Source organism: Cyanistes caeruleus, chromosome Z (genome assembly GCF_971803275.1).
Source record: "Cyanistes caeruleus chromosome Z, bCyaCae1.hap1.1, whole genome shotgun sequence".
In the NCBI taxonomy this organism is placed as follows: domain Eukaryota; kingdom Metazoa; phylum Chordata; class Aves; order Passeriformes; family Paridae; genus Cyanistes; species Cyanistes caeruleus.
Genome location: NC_141732.1, coordinates 1,510,096 through 1,531,212, shown reverse-complemented (window position 1 = coordinate 1,531,212; position 21,117 = coordinate 1,510,096). Strand labels below are relative to the sequence as shown.

The 21,117-nt window shown below is 39.8% G+C and overlaps 1 protein-coding gene across 9 annotated transcripts in view; it reads right to left on the bottom strand.

Moving 5' to 3' along the window:
* Positions 1–21,056, bottom strand: part of XRCC4 (X-ray repair cross complementing 4) — a 142,348-nt gene extending 121,292 nt beyond the window's left edge. For 3 of the 9 annotated variants that reach the window (XM_086868060.1, XM_086868058.1, XM_086868059.1), the window contains exons 1-3: positions 21,030–21,056; positions 5,882–6,031; positions 3,157–3,344 (exon numbers count right to left, since the gene is read on the bottom strand). In XM_086868060.1, the coding sequence (XP_086724186.1) occupies positions 3,157–3,344; positions 5,882–6,020 (327 nt within the window). In that variant the 5' untranslated portion in view covers positions 6,021–6,031; positions 21,030–21,056. The other 6 variants (XM_086868056.1, XM_086868057.1, XM_086868061.1 and 3 more) reach the window with 6 other exon arrangements.
* Positions 21,057–21,117: the final 61 nt, after the last annotated feature.

The window sequence follows — 21,117 nt, the reverse complement described above, 5'->3', positions numbered from 1 at the left end:
GCTAGCACTCAAATAATTGTTTATCAAAGGCTATTTAGTCTATTTAATTGCCATCCCCGAAAAAAAAAAAAGAAAAAAAAAAAGAAAGAGCTTGCCGGATTTCCATTATTTATTATATGTGGAGTGACTCGCTGAAGCACTTGGAAAGATTTACTTCCCAGTGGTCACCTACTTAGATCAAGCACTAAATCACTGCCTCTGTGGCTGGTGTTTGTTTAGGTGGCAGCAGTTGAGCTGGACCAGCCTCCCTGGCCCCTCGCCGGGGTCTCGGTGTGTGTGGCCCGTCCGGAGCTACAGCTGGATCTGCACACAATTCCCAGACATTGTTATTCCAGGGTCCTTCCCCACACCCCAGACACCCCAACACGGCTCCCAAAGGCAGAGACACCTGTCCTGAGGGAGGTAAATCACAAGCACGCCGGGATTTTCACCAAACGTGTTGGAATTCTCACAAAAACACACCGGGATTTTCACCCAACCCGTCGGGATTTTCACCAAACACGTCGGGCTTTTTAAAGGCACGATTTCCTATCCTGAGGCACAGCCAGAACCAGTGCTTCCACAGCTCAGACATCGTTATCTCCTGACCAACATTTCAAAATAAATAAGTACTAAAACCCCTGAGAACGTGCCTTAAGTTAAATTACTTTTCTTATTCTGTTACTTCTAAGCTTTACAGACAACTACAAAACAAACTTGTTACACTGTGCTCCCTCTAAATCAGACAGGAATTCTTCATGACTTGGGGAAGTTTTCCTTCCATTCAAAACACAAACCATCAGCATTCATCCATTACACAAACCTCACATACATGTCATTATTATACACTGACAGTTATAAACACATTTAAAATTACATGCAGATACAGGTTTGGTTTCATTCCATCAAAGCAGGAGTAGGTGTAAGGACATCCTTTTAAACACCTAGACATCGGTTCCTGGAAGGAACCTATCTGTTCATTATTAACTGAACAACAGGTGAATCAAACACCTTGTTAAGTCATCAAATGTACTACAGTGCAGATAATTAAAATGCATTTTTCATGCCAGTCCCTTTCAAAGCAAGGGGCACAACGGGGCTGCCACCACTTCCTCCAGAAAACACCTGAGCAGAAACAAATTTCCATATCAGAAACCATTTCCCAATATTATACCTACGTTTTCCTTTGCTTAACATCACCCCACTTCTTTCATTTGCACTCCTACACACCACACAACGCAGTTTTGGCATATAATTATACTTTATGGAAGCAGAGCTTCAGCAAGTTGCTGCAAAGAAGGCAAAACTTATTTCAAATGCCATGGTTTGGTACAGCCCTGAAAACAATAAATCAGTTTCTAGCTCAGAGATTTGCCATTAGTCCCACGTGAGATGGAGAACAATGACAGAGCTCAGCTCTGGAAATTACTGGGCACAGGTGACTGCTGGTGATCAGCATCATGTTCTAGGCAGCTCCCATTAAAAATAATTAATAAACTGAATTTGTGTATATATGCATGCATATATTTCTAAAAAATAAGGCAAGGCATATTACTGATTATCTAAGACTACGAAATTGAGTCTCAGCCACCCAAGTACCAATTTCATGAAAAGATTTTGCCAAAATTTTTACTTATATTAATTGATAAACATTTTGTAATGTAAAGTGTAACAACGCATTTCAGAAGTTTTTGCATTTTTTTTTACAAAAAACTGCTAGTTATTAAACTGATAAGAGATAAACACTGAATTTAAGTCATATTTAAGCTGAAGAGTAGTTTCTCTAGGCTTCCTCTGTGCTAAATTTATATTTAGCTGAATATCAGCCTTCTGGATGTACAGAGCCCAGGAAGAGTAATTTCCTAATGTTATGCTAAAAGAGAGAGACTACAAATACTTCCACAGACAGTTTGCAAAACATTTGCAGTATATTCTATTACACACCTGAAATCTATTCCTAGTACCTAATTCTATTATTTAATTCTTCATAATTGCTTTGGCAATTTTACTTGTAGGCATTAGTTTAGTACAGAAGGAGAAAAAAAAAAAAGGTGTATTTTCACCCAAGAAATCCTATCTTACCTAAAAATACTCTTTCAACACCCAAAGTTTAAAACATACATAGGAATCAAAGTTATTTGCGTTTTCAGTCTCTTTGGCTGGATTATTATTTTCCCAAATTGACATAAAGTTGTTTTCATACAAATTATATTTCTCATAAGCCTTAATTGCTGGAAACATGTATTAGGTGACCCCAGAAACACAAGGATATTTTCACTTAATAAAAAATACAGCATGTATTTAACCTGGCCTGTATTTAGGACATGTGTGACACAGAGCAGAACCAAAAAAAAAAAAAAAAAAGGATTTTTAACCTTACTGCTTTCAATTTCTGTGTACAGTTTGATCCTAAACTTGCAACATCGTTGTGAACAATTGAACAGCTCACAAGGTTTAGGGTCAATATGGCCTTGGGTAAATTCACAGAAATACTTATAATGCAGACTTACAAGGTAGATTTACAAGCCCTAACTTTGGCTCCTCATGAGCCAAACTGGGCTGAAATTTCCTATACTGCACAAAGAAAAAAACATGTAAAAGAATTAAAAGAAAAAAAAAAGTACAAACTAGGAGATTAACCTTAAGTTAGCTTTTTTCCTCAGAGAGGTTTTAACACAGCAAAGCACAACCTGAAATATCCAGAATGTTTACAGATACAGATTATACTGGTTTCTTTGCTATTTTAAGAGGGTCCTTCCCTTTGCAGCCAAGCAAGCAGAATGGAACCACTTTCCCATTTGCAGTTTAATGCAAGAATTTCAGCCTTAGTTTGCAAAATATCTGAAGCAGTAGAAAAGCTAATTTTAAAACTATGTTTAAGCATTTGAAAGTAATATTGCCTGAATATTATTTTTTTCCAATTTAAGTGAGTAAGACAGAGAGAGGATGAAGAAACAAGGATAACAGAAGTGCACAGGAGGCTACAATATGAAAAGGGCAGCATCCATCCCAAAATACCCACTTTCTTTTTACCTCGGCCCATGAAAGAGCTCACAACACTCATTCAATCTGGAATGAGTATCACACATCTGTCTGATTTTAAAGACCACAATAAAATACAAAAATTCATTTCATTCTCATCGTTTAACTGTTAAATTTAAACATTTATCTACTTACAGAGCCATCTTTCAGGTTCCTTTCATAGGAGAAGTGACAGGCCTTGTTCTGCTCATCTCTTGAAATCACAAAGTTGTATCTGCCAGCTGACTCTTCTCCAGCTATCAGTGCTTTCCTCAGCTCTTCCACATATTTTTCTCTGTCCATTTCTATGTCAGCAGCCTCCCTAGAAATGTCTGCTTCAAACACTACCAGAAAGAGAGGAATAAATATTCATATATGTGTGTGAACAAGTATATGCAATATACATTACATATAAAACATAATTAATACACACTTATACGTGTAAAATACATTTATATACATTTACTATACATAAATAGCACACATTATATATATATTTACTATATATATTTTAGAGCACATATAATTTGTAATTTTTAAATAATTTTTTTTTTAATATATACATATATTTATAGGTGTATACAAACAAGGCATTCTGTAATTCTAGGAAATATTAGGAGATTATTCTTCCCTTGAACACACACTGGCCATTTTCATTTGTGGAAATGTACAGGAATACTTTACAGAAGTTCTGTCCTCTTTTTTTCCCTGTCTGAAAATGGGTTATTTCCTTTTTGCTACTCATCCACAATTCCAGTTGCCTAAAGTTACCCAAAACAGTACAGAGAGAAATGTGGAATCCTATGCAGAGTGAGGCAAAGAGGCAAAAAGGCAAGTTTGAAACACAAAAGATGTAATCTGGAACACTGATTTCAATACTGAGAAGATAAACTTTTAATAACAAGAAAATAATAATAAGAAAGACACTAAAATACTGCAATAGAGCACTGTAGGTTCTTTTTCTCCTTTATGATATAAAACCAGCAGAACTGATCAATCATTGGGAAAATACACATAAACCCTCACAGATGTAGGTCTTTAAGCCAATATCAATGTAACACACTAGATTACATTGCACATTTTTGTGCTTCTCCTCCCCTCCAATATTCACTGTATTCCCTCTCTCCTTAAGCAAGACTTAAACAGCACTCCTAACACATTTCATCATCACATTAAACATACAAAACCCATAAAAGACAACTCCATCAGCAGCTCTCACTCTCTTCCTGGTAGGTCTTGCCAAGGAAAATAATCCACAGCATGAGAAACCCAAAAGGGATTTCCCACAGCAAGAATATTCTGACCGTTGCTTTCCCTTTCCATTTTGAATTTAAAATGGAAGCAGTCTCAAAAATGATGTAATAACTTTAGAAAGTAACTAAAACTGATGTTTCGTTGAATGAAACAGAGATCAGTGCAGTAGAAAAGCCTCATGCACAAGAACATCAACCCCCAGTGTAGTTATTCAAGGGACAAGAAATTCAATAAGGATTTCTTAGAAAGGGATCAGATTCTTCCAGCGCAGAAAAAAACCTCTCCTTTGGATGAGCACCCAACGCTCACGGCTGAACTGTTTTGGGTTTCTTTCCTTTCCTTTTTAATGGAGTGAGGTCATCCTGTTTTCACTGCCCCTCTGTTTTGGGAAATCATTATCCCCCATTACACCAGATACAGGAACTCCACAAAATGAGAACTGTGTCTACCTATTTTTTTCTACACATTCCCAGCTATATTGGCACAGCCTTCACTGGGAAAAATAAGAATCATCTTCTTGTGAATTCTAAAACAGGGATTTTGAAGCTGCCTAAGAATGAGAAAATCCTTTAAACAGAAAAACCAGTATTTGTCAGTGTTAACACCCTTTTTCTTATTTTCAAAATAACTTGACATTATTATTGTCAAGCCAAGAAAGAAAAACCTTTCATTACTGGAAATAAGAATTGGAACTAAATCGTTCAAATCAAAGTTTGCTTTGTTCAGGGACCCCTGATCGATGGAGTATTTGAAATGTTAAAAAGGAATATGGAAAAGCAGATTTAATTTATGTGTTGATTTTAATTTACATTTATCTAATCTCAGACCTATATGAAAGCTTGGCTTATGTAGGAACTGAGGAGAAACAACACCCACAGGGCAGGGAGAAGGAAGGAAGAAAAGAAATTCATAGACACTTCTTATAATTCAGACAAAGTGTCCAGAAAATGGTTTTGCCTACAGTTTGCTGAAAATACACAATTCTCTCCTCCCTTTGAAATATTTTTGCTACCAAGAGAAGGGCCTTTGATCAAGTGTTTGATATTCCTCAAGGAACACACAAATCCAGCCTTTTCTGACTGGGCATGAATGACAGAAGCATGCACATATGCAAAGACACATCCTCTTACTGAGGTTTCAGAGAGGAGAAAAAAATCCCACAGGCTAAGCTTTTCCTACAGTCATTTATTGTCCCTTTTCCTCCCCAAAAATTCACTTCAGTACAAAATACAGCTACCTTTGGCTATTAAAATTTCATGAAAACATTTAAAAAACATCTGCAATTAAAGTCTTCATGGACTCCAACTTGCAAATGGAACTTGCGTACACATTTGTTCAAGAATCTGGAGAAGACACAGAAATGTTTCTTCAGCATCACTCCAAGAAATTATACATTCTTGAGAAAGAACAAAACATTGCATATCCTTGTGCTGAATGAATTAGTTTTAGCTTTGACACACAATAATCTCTCCAAATTTCAGAGTTCTCTGGCCACATCCCAGAAGATCATGAACCCTACCTCCTCTACCACTGGGGAAAACACGCCCCTGAAATTTCCATACAAGTTCAGTTATTATGAATTATTGAGCAGTAATAACTTAAATTAATGTACTTCTCTTTCCATTACCTGTCCCAGTCCAGGCACACCGACAATCACTAAGAAGTAAACCAAAGCCAGTGCCTAAATCCTTCTCCCATGACACCTGTAGAAAATAGGTTGCTTCTGGATCAGAAACTGGATGAATTCTGTTCAAAGTCTTCTCCATCTTCTCAATACCTGTTTAAAAAGCAAGATAATCTTGTTATAACCACTAGGGTGCTTAACAGCTTTATGTAACTAGCTTGGGGGTTGTATATGTGTGGAGTATACAAATACAAGCACACTTGAAATTTTATTCTACTTTCCTCTCCAAATTCAGTTTGTCAGAGAACTGGTGATACTTGCAAACAGGAAACTGGATTATAATAAGTAAGGTTTCAGTGCCAACAATTAAATGTACTTGAATAGTCTCAAATTAAGAAGCTGTCAGGAAGCTGGGGGACAGGAAATTACTATACCCAAGCTCTTCCCCATGGCTCTGTTTTTAACTCACAGTCTGCTATCACCCAAAGTACAGAACATTTAACATAATTCAAAATAATCAATATTCATCTGGAAGACTGCCACGTGAAAGCTGCTACTAAGCTTCACAGCAAAGCAGAGGGTGTAGCAAATGCCAGAAACCCAAAGGAAATATTTTAAGCACGGGATTCTGCAGAGAACAAAATATATGATGTTACAGTGAATATTTTTGCTCCATGGCAAAGCAACTTGGCAACCTGTGCCTGACCTAAGACCTTCTCAAGAATCCCGCGTATTTATACACAACTTAAGGGAAATGACTGAGAAAAGGCAACATGTTCACCCACAGACTAAAAGTAGCATGTAAAAGGAGGAAAAACCCAGATGAGGCATTTAAACTATATGCACTGAGTACAATGGTTCTTGGGCAGGGATTAAATGCTCTATCAAGGTTTCCATCTAAAGTGCAGCAGTAAATTATCACGACCAGGATGAGCTTAGGCCCTGAGGAGACTCTGTTCTCCAAGCAGGAGTAGAAGGAAGCTCTTTCTTTGCTCCTGGACATTGAGAAACAAATCTAGATACAGATTTATTTACTACCTTGGTTTCCCCAAAAATTGTCACTTTCAGGTTAGGAGGAGCAGCTTTAGCTGCAGTTGACTGAGCTGTTCCTGACCCTTCCTCAACTCTGCACTCAGCATTTCAAAACGCCTCTCCCTTGCCCAGACAAGCGCAGAACATACGAGTTTAAGCCTTGGTTTTCAAGCATAAAGCTTTAGTATTTACATCTCTAAACCACCACCGTGTTTACTGTTACAGATGTCACACTCCACCTTTCTATTTCCTGAAAATGCAACAGAAACTAAAAAGTTACCAGAACATAATCTGAAAAATTAATCTGAGTTTTCTAGTTCCATCACTAATCAGATGGCCATTTCAGAAAATCAGCAGTGTAACTGTGCACCTGTAAGCAAGAACAAAAACGTTAAATATTTGGGGGTGGACAGCTGGAACAATGCCTTTGGCCATTAGTGACTCCAGAAATAAAGGCATTTTCAAGATCTGTGGGGCACTAACTGCCTGGCCATGGGTCACTGACGAGCACGGGGCAGGAAACAAGCAATGCATGCACTCTCCTTTGCCTGCCAGAATCCCTTTTGCTTCTTGCTAATTATGGAAAAATGCAATTTCTCATGAAATATTTTCACAGCAGCCCTCTCTGAAAGACAAAGGTTTCAAAAATATTTCAATTAAAGACTATAAAACAGTATCAGACAACCCTGACAGACAGCACACAGGATACTGATGGAAATATGTGTAGTTCAACAGGAAGGTTTTGCTTGTTTTATGTGATTTTTATCACAAAGTAGAGCAGCGTTCAGTGAAAAACACCTGCACTAGAGGCTTTCTTATCAACAGACTGTTTACAACAAAAAAAAAAAGCAACAGAATTAGATTTTCTATTGCTAGAATGAAGTGTCAGTCAGTCCTCAGTCAGAAAAAGTGAGGTCAAGAGTAGCAGAGGAAAGAAGCCTGTTTATTCATTTGAAGATGCACTAACAAGGTCTCTGAGGCCTGAGACTAAATTCATTCGATACAGTGATACTGGCTTCCTGTGCACACATCAGTATTTTGTTCCAGTGATACAGCACAGCTAGAAATGAAAAGTTCTGTTTAGACAACACTCTTAGTACCCCTGTGGTGAAACACAACCTCAAGAGAATGAGGAGAAACAACCAAAAATAATACCCTGAACTTCGAAACAAAGGCAAAATACGGTTTTCCTGCTTTACCACATTCTATTGTCCATGTCTGAAAAAAAAAAGCACTTTCCAAGCAAGCACAGAATGAAGACACCTTTTCTCCCAGCTTTCATCTCCTCCACAGTGCTCGCTGACCTTTTGAAAGGAGTGTATTAGTTATTACTGCATGCTCAGGAGCTGCCTCTCAAAGCTCAGCCTGACTCCATCTCCAGCCACTCAACTGCTCCAAGCCATCAGCAAAAGCTCAAGGACTCCTGGCTGTACACAATGCCTATTATACACTTCTCCTCAAGAGGAGGAAAAAACCTCCTTCTCGAAAATTAGTCTGACCTACACAGCGCATAAAAACATCACTGCAAACAGAAATGGTGTACCTTACTGCTTTTTTCAAAACAAAACAATTACAACAACAAACTAAAAATCCAAATTGCTTTTCCCCTTATCCCTTTTATGTCCTGAGAACACAACTCTTGTCACAGAGTTGGGTGCAGTGTTCAGTAAATGGATGAACCACAAACAGCCGCATGAATACAGCAAAAAATATCAAATGAGTTCCCAAGTTACTTAACAGAAATTAAAAAAAAAATGAAGATTTAATTAATTAAATAAATTTAAGAAATTTACAAGAAATTAAAAATACAGACAATAAATGAGGCCATATCCCTTATACATTCACAATGACTGCATGCATTTCATTCACTCGAAAGGCAAATCTTAATAACAGATGTACAGCACTCTATTTCCAAAGTAAGATGTATTGCTCTGTATTTCAAGAGGCGAAATAAAACAATCTCCCCATAACCAACCTGCCCCAATGCACCCACTTGCTCACTAAATTCATAACCCCATCAGCTTCCAATGTGCCAAGCTTATGTGACCCCTCACAGATCAAGTACTTCTGCCAGGAAAAAATTTCATTATGAAAGAAAGGCACAAATATAAAGGTGAAGCGAAACCTTGAGAGTTATTTTCACTTCCATCTTCAGGGTGGAAAGGTAGGAACCGTGTTAATGCTCAGAAAGGTTAAAACATCCCCTTCAATTTTGGAAGTGTTACTATTTAACAGTCCAGCTGCTGCTGAAGCCTGTTGAAACAAAACAAAACCAGTGCCTAAAAGCAGTCTGTATTTTTACTGCTACCCAAATTACTGGAACCAGCCACTCATTAGGGCAGCCCAAAAAACCCCAGAGTCCATCTGACCAGAGGAGCACCCTCTGGTGCCATTCAGCCCCTCTGGGCCCTTCCCGTCCAGCACCTCCACAAAATGGGATTGGGTTGTTTCTTCCTTCCCCGGTGATGAGAAAGCAAATCTGCAGAGAAGCTTTGTGCCAGGGAAAGGCGGTGTTTCATCCCTGAGGGGCCCAGGGGGGTCACACACACCAGCACCCCCTCACGCCAGGGGCCGGCCTGCAGGTGGGGACAGCAGAGTCCCACCCCAAAAGTGAAAATCAGAGGCTTTATTGAGGCCTTTGAACAGTCGGGGATTGAGCTGTTTATCTTTAGCACTTTGTCCCAGCGGTCTTTGGCTCCTGTGCTCACCATTAGGCAATGCTTCCCTCTGAGGAGGAATCAGCTGTTGGCTGGTGCCTCTGCCCTCGGAACAAACAGCGCACACAGGGCCCCTCTGAATGAACAAGACATTCTTAAAATGGGCCCACAAAGAATTTTATATGTTGTTTTGGATAGCACCAGGCATAGACAAAAAGCCAAATCTTTCAGGCTGCTCCAACACAGCATCATTGATAATATTCTGAACTTCAGCGCTTCATTTTTTTTTTTTTTTTTCCCCCTCCATGCAGACTAATGGGTTTTTTTTTTTTTTTTCCTCCCCAAATTGGTCGGGCTGCAGGTGTCCCAAACCTCGTCAGCTATGCTTGGAAGGCTACTTAGAGCCCAGAAAGAGCTACTATGTCTTTGAAATGAGGCAATTAACGTAAGTGCTTTCTTGCTGAGGAAAAATGGGAGCTATCCACAGGGAGTTCAGAATAGAAGACCACACACTGCCGTTAAAGTCTACAGTTTGGTCCCTTCTGACACTGCCCAAACTACAGATCATAACCTAATCATCAGAAGAAAGTTAATAGTAAATTCATAATCAGACAAGAGGCACTATTCAGGAGATGCTACATGTACTCATAAGTGGATAATTGGAGATTTAAACCAGTCAAGAAAAGCTCAAGATTGCTTTTAAAGATTAAAACTAGCTATTACCACATTTTCTAACAGAAGGAAATAAGATAATGCCTATATTTATGCATATTTCCAGTGATATATTTCATACAAATTGATATTCTCTCGTGTTAATTTAAAATTCCATTAACTCCAATACTTCAGGAGTAAGAACATTAAAATACCTGACAAAAACCTCAGCTCTCACTCCATTAATCTCAGAACTACTACTGATCCAACAGGGACTTTTCTCTTTTCTCATTTCTTTTTGGAAGAACATGACTGGGCCAATGAACATGAAGACAAATCACACAGCATCTTCCCTGTCCCATCTCACAATAATCCTCCCACTCCTCTGGCAACAATATTCATCTGATATTGAAGAACGATTCAATAACAACCTTCATGTGGAACTTACAGAAAAATCTGAAAGCCACAGAAGAGAAAAAAATTAGAAAGAGCTTTGTTCCCTAATGCAATTTAGGGGGATAAAACATTTTTGTGTTACATGCATTCTAAATAATATTCAGTCGCTCTTTTGTTTAACTTCGGTCCGTATTAAAAGCACTCAGGTTAAAATTTTTGCCAATCTTGCAGCTTTGTCTTGGAGATAAAAGAAATGAACCAAAAATTAGCACGTGGACGTGAAGAAGAGACTGAATGATTTTCTAGCTTTGTGCAGAGGGGTAAGTGGGCCATTTAAGAAGTTCAGTGCTCCATGGCAACATTTGATCAGGAGATGGTGGGCCCAACTGCAGAGCCGAGGCTCACATGGCTCACATTTGCACTGCTGCCTTCCCACTGCTCTGTGGCAGCCACAGAACGATTGGAAACATGCACATGGCTTTTCCTGCAATTGTGTGTCCCACCCCCCCACCAAAAAAAAATAAAAAATAAAAAAAAGAAACCCCAAACCAAAAAACCAAAAACAAATTAGTTCTGAGCTTGTCAGGCTCCACGGGACAATAGGATATGGAAGATTTGCCACAGAAGATCTGGAATCCACGATAAGGAACAACCCTTGTCAGGCTTATTTACTACAGTCACCAGCTGAAAAATGAGGAGAAACAGAAGGAAGCAGACAGTCAACAACCTTTATAGTAGGAATCTTACTAACAAGCCTTGATCTTAATTGTAGCCTGGAGGCAAAGCCCACCCTGGTGTCTTTCATCCCCTTGAAGTCTCAGCCCTAACCCACTACCCACTGCAGGCATCCAGCCTTGCCAAGCTCACTTACAGCCATCTACATTAAGCTATAATAAGGTTAAAAAAAAAAGGCCTTCAGTGTATTAAAATAAACACCAAAGTGGGCAATTATACTCATATATACTAGCAAGTAAGGGAGTATGCAGACAGATTTATAAAAAGGGCAGACCCTTCTTTCTCACCCTTTTTCTAACAACTTTTCCCAAAACTAACAGTCACGCTGTCAAAATCCTCACTTTCCAAGATGCACAGATAAGCCAGGTTACACTAACTGAATATTATAAACCTGCAAAAAAATAAAAATAAGACATGCAACTGTCATGTTTCCTGATGAAAAAGTGGATTTTAGTAGTGAAACTATTAAAAATGTGTGTGGAAGGGAGCAAAGATCAAAGGCAGCAACCAGCCCAGCCTCCAGAGGACAGATCTGGGATGAAAAGTCAGCAAGGCGTGTCTCAGAGACCCAGACTCCCTTTCTCTGCTGCTTCTGGAAGATGCAAGCCCCAACAAATGCTTTTTAACTCTAACTTGGCAGCAGGACACCCTGGCTTTCCAAGGTCCTACCAAAGCCAGTGGTGGCACAGTGCCTTCGCTTGAAGACCACAGGATATTTATTAAGAAAAATAATTCACTTCCTCCTCTTTTTTTTTTTTTTTTTTTTTTTTAAATGACACACATTCTAAATATATCTCATTTTCCACACAGTTTCTCTGAAAAGGCAGTGCTAAAATGCTGTATGTTTTGCAGATGAAAAACAGAAAAAGGAAGTTGTGCCAGACACAACCTTTGAGCCCAATGTATACAGTCAGTAAGAACAAAGATTTGGGAATTCCAAGTCTCTTACTTGTATTTTTAAAAGCATCTATGCAGTTTCAAGTATTGTAGTATCATCCATTTGAGGATAGTAAAGCTGAGGCAATTTTGGGGGAAGGACAAAAAAACCCAGCATGTTTTAATCGCCTTTCGTCCATCCAAAAATACCCCAATACATATGTCTTTTTGATGTATATTTGGATAACAATGTAGTCTGGCTGAGGTATCATCTGTTTTCCAAAACACTGCTTTCTTTAGGATTAAATATTATCAGGATATTCAACACAAATCTGTCACACAGATTTCCTTTGTTTTTTACTTTTTAGTCCCCACACAGACCTATTACAATTCCACTCAATCTGATGTGTTTCTCTAAATATCTAACTTAAATAACTGGGCAATGGATTCCACTAAAACCCCTTTTTTTTTCCTTTTTTCCCCCCCTCTTTTTTTCTTTTTAAATATTTAAGTCAAATAAATTCAATACTGTCGAATCCACAAGAGATCCATAGGCAACAGCACCCAGTCTGAAACGAAGATAAATGAAACAAAGAAATCAGTGTCAGGTAGATATGAATGGATTTAATTCTGCATGTAGGATTTGCTGAGGAGTTTTGAAAAATTGAGCCCAGTAACCTGGAAAAACAAGTTTCACCAAATGTTGCCACTTCAGTGGGACAAGGGCAGGTATAAATATGAAGGCTTACATATCTTTCTCTCCTCCCACCTCTACATCCAAGACTTTTCAAAGAGATGGATTATTTTAATTTCCCGTCCCTGTCAAATTAATAATAAAAAATAGGCCCAGGCTCCAAATTGCTTTATCTTACTAAACAGTTTCCTCAGGCATTTTCTTTGAAGAAAATTCCTGCATTACCCAGTCTTCACTTAACCAAAGTTTTATTATGTTTTTTCTTTCCATCTGCTATTTATCTATTCGAAAATGCAACACTAAACTCCCTGAAAACAAAGAGCTCACACAGCTTAAATTTATTAATTTAAAAATTGTAATTCATTTTGCTTCGCCTGACCCTCACAGAAAAATAATTCACAAGACATTCACAAGGAACTGAGACATTCACTTTCAATGTGGCTAAATTTCAATTTTGCAGCTCTTTATCCAGCTATGTTTATTACTTGGCATTGAACATTAATTACTCTTCTGATGGATTAGGCTGAGCTTGAAGATAAGGCAAAAAGACACATACTGAGCACCAATTTCAGCTGTTTCCACACATGGGCACAGGTTCAGCTCAGGCTTGGTGATAATCTACATCTGACAAACCAAAGCTGGGAAGAAACACCAGTCCCTATAATGACATGGGACAGTATTTTAGCACAAATCCCATCACTCCACCAAGCTCTGAGAAAACAACCAGATTTGTTAAAACAAAACAAAAAAAAAAACCCTGAAAAAAAACCCAAAACAACAACAATAAAAAAAATAGATAAAATAAGTAAGGACACAGTTCAACCAAAAATTCAGAAGTCACTCACTCTACATCCTCAGCCAGCACTTACAAATCTTCTGGTTTGTGCTCAGTCAGCACCATGCCTAGAAACCACATTTGGAAAGGAAAAAGGGCACAAAGTCACTTGTACTTTTAACATCACAAGTTGTGTACGTGAAAAAAAAACAAAGCTTCTCAAGACTCATCAGCTCACTGCTTTTTCTAAGCAACTTTCATGACTCCTTCACTCTTTCATTCATTTGGGGTTTTTTGGGGTTTTTTTTGGGGGGGTTGGGGGGGAATTTTGTTCGGTGGTTTTTTGGGCTGGTTTTCTTTGTGTGGGTGGGTGGGTTTCTTAGTGGGTTTTTTGGTTTTTACTATGTACTGGGCAAAAAAAAAAACAAAAACAAAACCCCAGAACAACAAAACCCTACTCAAAAATTTAACCCTTACCCAAGACACTTGATGCCAAGCAGGGGGTCTACTCCAGGAAAACAGCTTTTTAGTATTAGTGCTCCTTTACAGCTCCTAAAGAATGCTTGCACGGGAGTGAAAAGAAACCTGCAGGCTGAGATGAGGGCACAGCAGGGGCACGCCAGAGCAAAAATGCCACTGGGACTTCAGCTGAGAGGGCAATTAAGTGCTCATTAGTAAAATACAGCACAAAATTGCTTTGGCACTGAACCAGTCAGACACAAGTTTGAGATCTTAAAACGCGAATTACAACAAAGCAAAGATGTGAAGCACCACAGAGGTCTCAGGGTGCATGTTAAGGATGTAAATTGTTGCCTTCCCAGGTAAATTAATGACGACATAAAAAGTGGGGAGCAGGGCACAGAAACAGCAGAGAAGGGATAAATATTTTTAAAACAAGTGTCTGTTTAAGTTGGGGAGCACTTCACCTTCATGTTTCTGGCTCCCAGCTGCAGCTGCACATCAGTACCTGAAACACAACAGTGAGCAAACACAGTGGCCCTGAAATAATGCAGGTACATGAGCATAAAAAAACAAGAAAACAGCCTTTGAGCACAGGAGTCACCTCTCCACAGCTCCAACCACCTGTCCCAGTGCAGTTTTAGATAAAGAACCTGACACAGCACTTTCTTTCAGTGCTACAAATGTCCTTATTTATCTTGCACCGTCAGAAGTATCAAATTCAAATCATGTACCTCATATTAAGACTATGTAGTAAAAAATTCCTCCTCTACCTCTTTACTTAAAAGGAAAAAAAAAAAAATCTGGTTTTAAGATAGTCAGGGTTAATAAAACAAATCCCTGCAACAGACAAGAGTAAAAAAATTAGAAAATATAAGGCACATTTTTCATCTATAAAATTCTCTAACCAAGGTGTAGGGAAAAAAAAGGCTTCTCTCCAATATTGCCTTCAGGAGATCACAAAACATTACTCAAGAAGGTGTATTTCCAAGACACACAGGAATGCTTCAGCTGGTTTCCTCACTCCTGCTTCCTAAATCAATTATCTTCCATGTCAGCTTTCACAGAAATTAACATTTCTGCCCCATCTCCTGATCTGTGGCTGCTGCATGCTGGACTCTGAAAATTAAAGTTCATTTTCTCAGCTGGAGTAATTTAATATAAGCCTCCACAACAGAGTCTGATGCTTCCCTGCTTGGCTCAGCCAGCACAAATCTCTCCCCAGGATTTTGTGAGGTTTCACCCCAAGCCTGACACAGCTGACAGCGTTTGGAAAGCCCCAGGCTTTCTCTTTCCTGTCCAGCTTCTGTGCTGAAAAGGGTGGCCTCTAAGACCCCTTTGTAGACCTGTAAACAAACAATCCCTTTCATAATCATTTGCTTCATTTATTAAAAAAAAAACAACACAACAAACAACAAAAACAGAAACAACAAATGCAGCCTGTGATAGGATATATAGCCTCACTCTTCCTCTGGTTGCAATAATTTTTCTGTCCCAAGATAGCATGAAATTTGGCTGATGTGTAGATCAAGGGCACAAAAGTTCTCAGTCTCTGCACTCTTAAAAGTCACATCAGATCAGTCTCCCTTTTTTTCTCTTTATTTTACAATCTGTGCTTACGTCTGCTCTGATGAAGGACACCCCTCCCCAGAAAAGCCACCTAATAGTCTGCAGAGCAGATGCAGAAATATTCCAATGCTTTTCCAAGCTTTGTAAATTTGTATAGATTTAATAAAAAAGTGTTTTGTGAAATCACCAGTACACCTTAGAAAGCAGTAGCACCAGAGGCCCTTGCCAAAGGCACATACTTAATGATTTTTTTTTCCCAACCTGGAACTTTTCCTGTAAGACATGTTCTTTTGTTGATCAGATTTGACTGTGTTAGATTGGCAAACAACAGTAATTTGTTTAGTAATTATCTCCTAAATTTTGCCTTAGCTTGTGTCAACATGGCACCATACATAATTCAGCCAGTCTTTTGTACCTTGACATATCTTGGACAGCAGTCCTTACCATTGACATTATCTAATACAATGTTCTGTGTCTAATCTTCAAAGTCACAGGAGGTTTTTGCCACCTTTCCCTTTTTTCCATCTCATATTCAGAGGAAAAAGATGTGGGGAAGATTAAGAGCCACGAGACATTGATTACAGAGATGGAGATGAAGGCCATTTCCTAATCCTGGAAAGGGACATAGCTCAAGTCAGGGATACAGGTAGCGAAGATACTCATTTTGGAGGGAAAATAAATAATTTCAATAACCATTTAATGTTATTTTACAACAGCTCTCTTCATTAGAATCTCCGTTATTTAGTGATGTTGGTTCAGAATTTATGCACATGACTTTATGTGTTCCCCACAACATCAGCGGGCAGTACATTACGTTTCTGCCAAATAAAACAGTGAAGAAATCACAGCTGCATCCTACTAACCTTGAAGAATCAGATAATGGTATTGAGTCCTTGAAAATCTCACCCTCAGCTCTGGGTGATTCCACTTACTCAAGGACGAGTGCTGCTTTTTCATCTGGGGCTCCCGAGCTCTAACATAACCCCTGAAAAACATTCTCCACCTCCTGCTAAACCCGAGGTGACAAGAGTCAGGGATTAAAATTTCTCATCCTCAAGTGGCACTGCAAGATAACAAGGACATCAGAAACAGGCATTGAGACAAAACAGCAAGTGACCCTGCAAAGCCCATGGCACACCCATGAGCACATAGCACAAATATTTGCTATACTGCTTCAACGAAGCCAACATGCAGCTTAGAAAACCACCTTAAATTACATCATCTGGGCTGAAATGGATGGGTTTTGGTCAAAACAGAGCACTGTAAGGCATCCAGTGTTGCTGCACGCCAGCAGCAGGGATTGTCTGTGTCAGGACAGGTCCTAAGGTCACCCGTGCCAGGCACAGCATCACTAATTCTACAGCAAGACCATCACACCTTGGGTGTTTTTACAATCTGGAGTGCCTTGCTAAGTGATGGAGTACCCTTTGCATCAGCCCACCAGTTATACACACGTGAAATCTACCACAAAAAGCAGAGTTTTTAAGGTGCAGGAATTCCCACTGCTGTAGGAACGCTCCCCACCACACATCACCCTGTGCAGTAACTTTCTATTAAATATACAGTTAAAATACCAGGCTAAAGCATCCCCGAAGTGAAGAATGAGGTTCATTCCTGCTTGGAACAGCTGCAAACTCCAAGCATTTCACAGCCATTGTGATCCATCCTACTACAGTGACCATCATGTGCAATTCTGGCAGGTGACAGGCAGAGGCAGAGAAATTAAAAGAAAGAAGAGCCAAACATAAATGTAGATGGGGGTTTGTGTTTTTTTGGTGTTGGGGTGGTGTTTTTGTTTGGTTTTGGGGGTTTGGGGGTTTTTTTGAGGGGTTTCTTTTAGGTTTCTTTTCCTTCAAAACATAATACCACACTCTAATTACCACTATCAGCACACATAACACCACTTATCCACGACAGATTTGCCTGCAAAATGAACACCCCTCCTGTTCCACTGCCTCTTTACTGCAGGAGAGCAGATTTGTAGCAGTAGCAAAAATGCAAGTAAGTTTATAAGCATTCAAGCCTGTGTTTGAAGATACTGAGAACAACAGATGTGGACACCGCGTAGAAACCAAAGAAAAGCAGTACCAGCTTTTTGCCAATCACTCAAAACAGCATTTCCAAAAAAAAAAAACAAACAAAAAAACCCAACTGACTGCATTTGTAGCTTATTTTCAAATGTTTTTTCCACCTCATATACACACATGGATGTGCTAAGCACAGGAACTTTTTTATACAGATGTCATGTCAATCACCCACCTGTGGTATTTTTCAAACCATTTCCTCCAATCCTCCTCCTCCTGATGAAAAGGTAAAACACACAGAAGATAAAAACCAAGGCACATGCAATCCTTTCTCTTTTGTGCTAATTCTTCCTGTATCTGGAAACAGCCTAGAAGTTAAACCTTTTTCAGCTTTCATTATAGACACAAATTCCTTGGTGTGCTCTACTACTCAACAGTACGTAAGCCTCTCACCACAAAAATATTTCTAGACACCAGGAAACACAGCCAGGACCATGAACCCTCCTCTCTAAACAGACCTAACAGCAACAAAAAAAACGTTATTCATCCTAAGTTTTATTTAAATATCTGACTATTGCGATGTAGATCAAGGTAGTTGTTTAAACTTAGGATTTGTTTTTTGATTTTCACCAGACAAGTGTCCCTCTACCCCATCCATTCCTGCAGACAGCACCAACCAAGCTGTCCCAGCTCCGAGGAGCTGCTTTTCCATGACAATATATTAATTAAGAGGGAAGAGAAGTACAAGGGGAACTGGAACAAGACCATCTGAAAGCTGATATTCCACTCACTATCCCATGCCTATCATAACCATATCCCAGAAGACACTTCCAGGCTAGGTGTACCAATCTTTTAAATTATGGTTCCCCCAAATCTTTAAATGGCACTTTTCCCACCACATATTCACCTGAAATCATTTTAACACAGCACATGGTCAGGAAAAACTCCCTTTGGAGCAGCTGAGACTGTTGGCTTCACTTGGAAATTAAATAAAAAGGTAAACGAAGAGCATTTTTTTGTCAAAATCTGCAATGGGTTTCAGGCAGGAGCTCACCAGAAACTATCTTAACAAATCTATCATTAAAGGGCATGTTTGCAAGCAAGTCTACACTAGAGGAAGATACATGACCACCTGAAAGCAGGCTTGGCTATCCTGTGAACAAGGACTGACAGCTGGACGTTACAGAATATTTTCAATTTGAGTTTCTAATTCATACTGAGCATACAAAAATGAATCCAAGCAGGCAAAACAACACAGTTTTTGCTTTCTATCTCTGACACACATAAAAAAAAGTTTGAAAGTATTAATGCCTTTAAGGTCTTTAGTCATGTTCACCAACGGAGGCTGCACTGGTCAGTGATTATACTAACAACTTATTTCTCTTTATGAACATACTTTAATATAACATCATTCAAACACTTCAAAGACAAGTTATCCCAGGTAGTAAGGCCATTTTTAGAACTGTCTTTATGCACTTAATGATTTTTTTTTAATCCAGAACCCTGACATGTGATGGAAAGAAACGAATCCGGTGAACGTAATTCAGTAACAGGAGTAAGATATATGAAGGTGTAGTGAGAAAATGAGCACACAGCAAAATGCTGACTGACTGACAGATGGATAAATCAGAAATTGAACCAACCTTTATAGCCACTAAACAATCCAGAGAAAAATCAGAACAAATCCAGAACCAACACAGTGCCTGAAGTCCACGGGACAGAAAAAACCTGAATGAGGGAACCCACCTCAAATTCTACACCTGCTCCTGCTGGTTATATCCCAGGTACATTTTGCTGATTATGAATCTGAAACCATGATTTCACAGAGATCTGTCAGTTATGGTGATCAAATCTACTACTGCTAAGGAAACTGCTCTGAAAAAGACATAAACAGCATTGTAAGTGGATTGTGTAGGTCTCACTTAAAATCCTTCGCTTCTCTCAGTCACTGCATCAATTCCATGGGGTAAAAACATTTTACACATGTATATCAGCCACCAGCCTCCCACAGCAGCTGCACAAAGTATGTCAAATGTTACCTGTAAATACCATTTTAGAGAGAAAAACACCTGCTTCCCCTCACCGAAGGAAAAAGCAAAATCTGCCCCACACTCAGCAGAAAAGCACAAATTTGGTGCTGAAACACAGAGAGTAGCACAGACCCCAAAACCAAGCCATCACCTCGGGAAGGGGTGATGTTTTTAAAAACACTTTTATAAGGAGAAACAGGTTCCTCATGAAACTTCAGGTGTTTGTTATGACAGAACCACTCAGGCACAAAGTCATCACTGTGAAGCTCTTCCACAGAATTCACTTTACTGAGCTCTCACAGCATCAGCTCACTCTGTAAAATACCAGAAAATAAACAAACAAAAAAAACCATAAACTAACAAACAACCCCCAAACAAACAAACAAAAAAGGCTCCTGGAGGGAAGAAAAAATGAAAAAAAAGTTGGAAATTTTTGGGCAGGTTCAGCTACTGAAGAGATAATGAAAAGCTCTAAAAGGGGAAAACGTAGCACAGGAGCCAAAATACAAGAGACCAGGGGGAGACAGTCTGGATTCTCCCTATACAACAACAAAAGTAACAGTAAGAGAGTCGTAACTAAGAAACAGCCTCATTAAGGCGCTCTTTATGTTATTAAAGCTTAAGCAGCCAGTGGCCCACGCCAGCAGGGCAACACCCCCACACCTCCCAGGGACCCGCTGAGGGCCGAATAACAACGAACAACCGAGAAAAACCCCAAAAACAAACCAAAAGAACCAGTTGGCTTGGAGGACTTTCGGGTTTTTCTTTTTCTTTTTTTTTCCGGTTAGTTTTTTTGGTTTTTTTTCTTGTTTGGGTTTCCTTTGATTTTGTGGGGTTTGGGGCTTTTTTCTTTTCTTTTGTTTTGGGTTTTTTTTTTTTTGGGGGGGGGGGGGTGTTTGTTTTTTTGCGTCCCACTAAAGACACGAGGTCCCCATGGCCCGGTGTAGGGTCAGTGAAGGGGTGATCTCGGTGATCCCGGCTGTCCCCACACCGGGACACGGCCCCCCCGCTCTCCTCAGTCCCGGTGAGGGGCCAGTGAAGGGCTGACCCCGGTTATCCCGGTGATCCCGGCTGTCCCCACACTGGGACACAGAGCCCTTCCTGCCCTCCGTTCCGGTGAGGGGCCAGTGAAGGGCTGATCCCGATATCCCGGTGATCCCGGCTGTCCCCACACCAGGATACCGCCCGCTCCCCTCAGTCCCGCCCGCGCCGCCGCGCGCGGGGCGGGCCGCCTGACCTGCCGCCCGACCTACCTCCCGCGCCGCCACTTCCGCCTGCGCCGCCCCAGCCAATCAGCGCCGCGTCCGCCCTTCCGTCCCGCCTCCCGCCTCTCACGCCGGC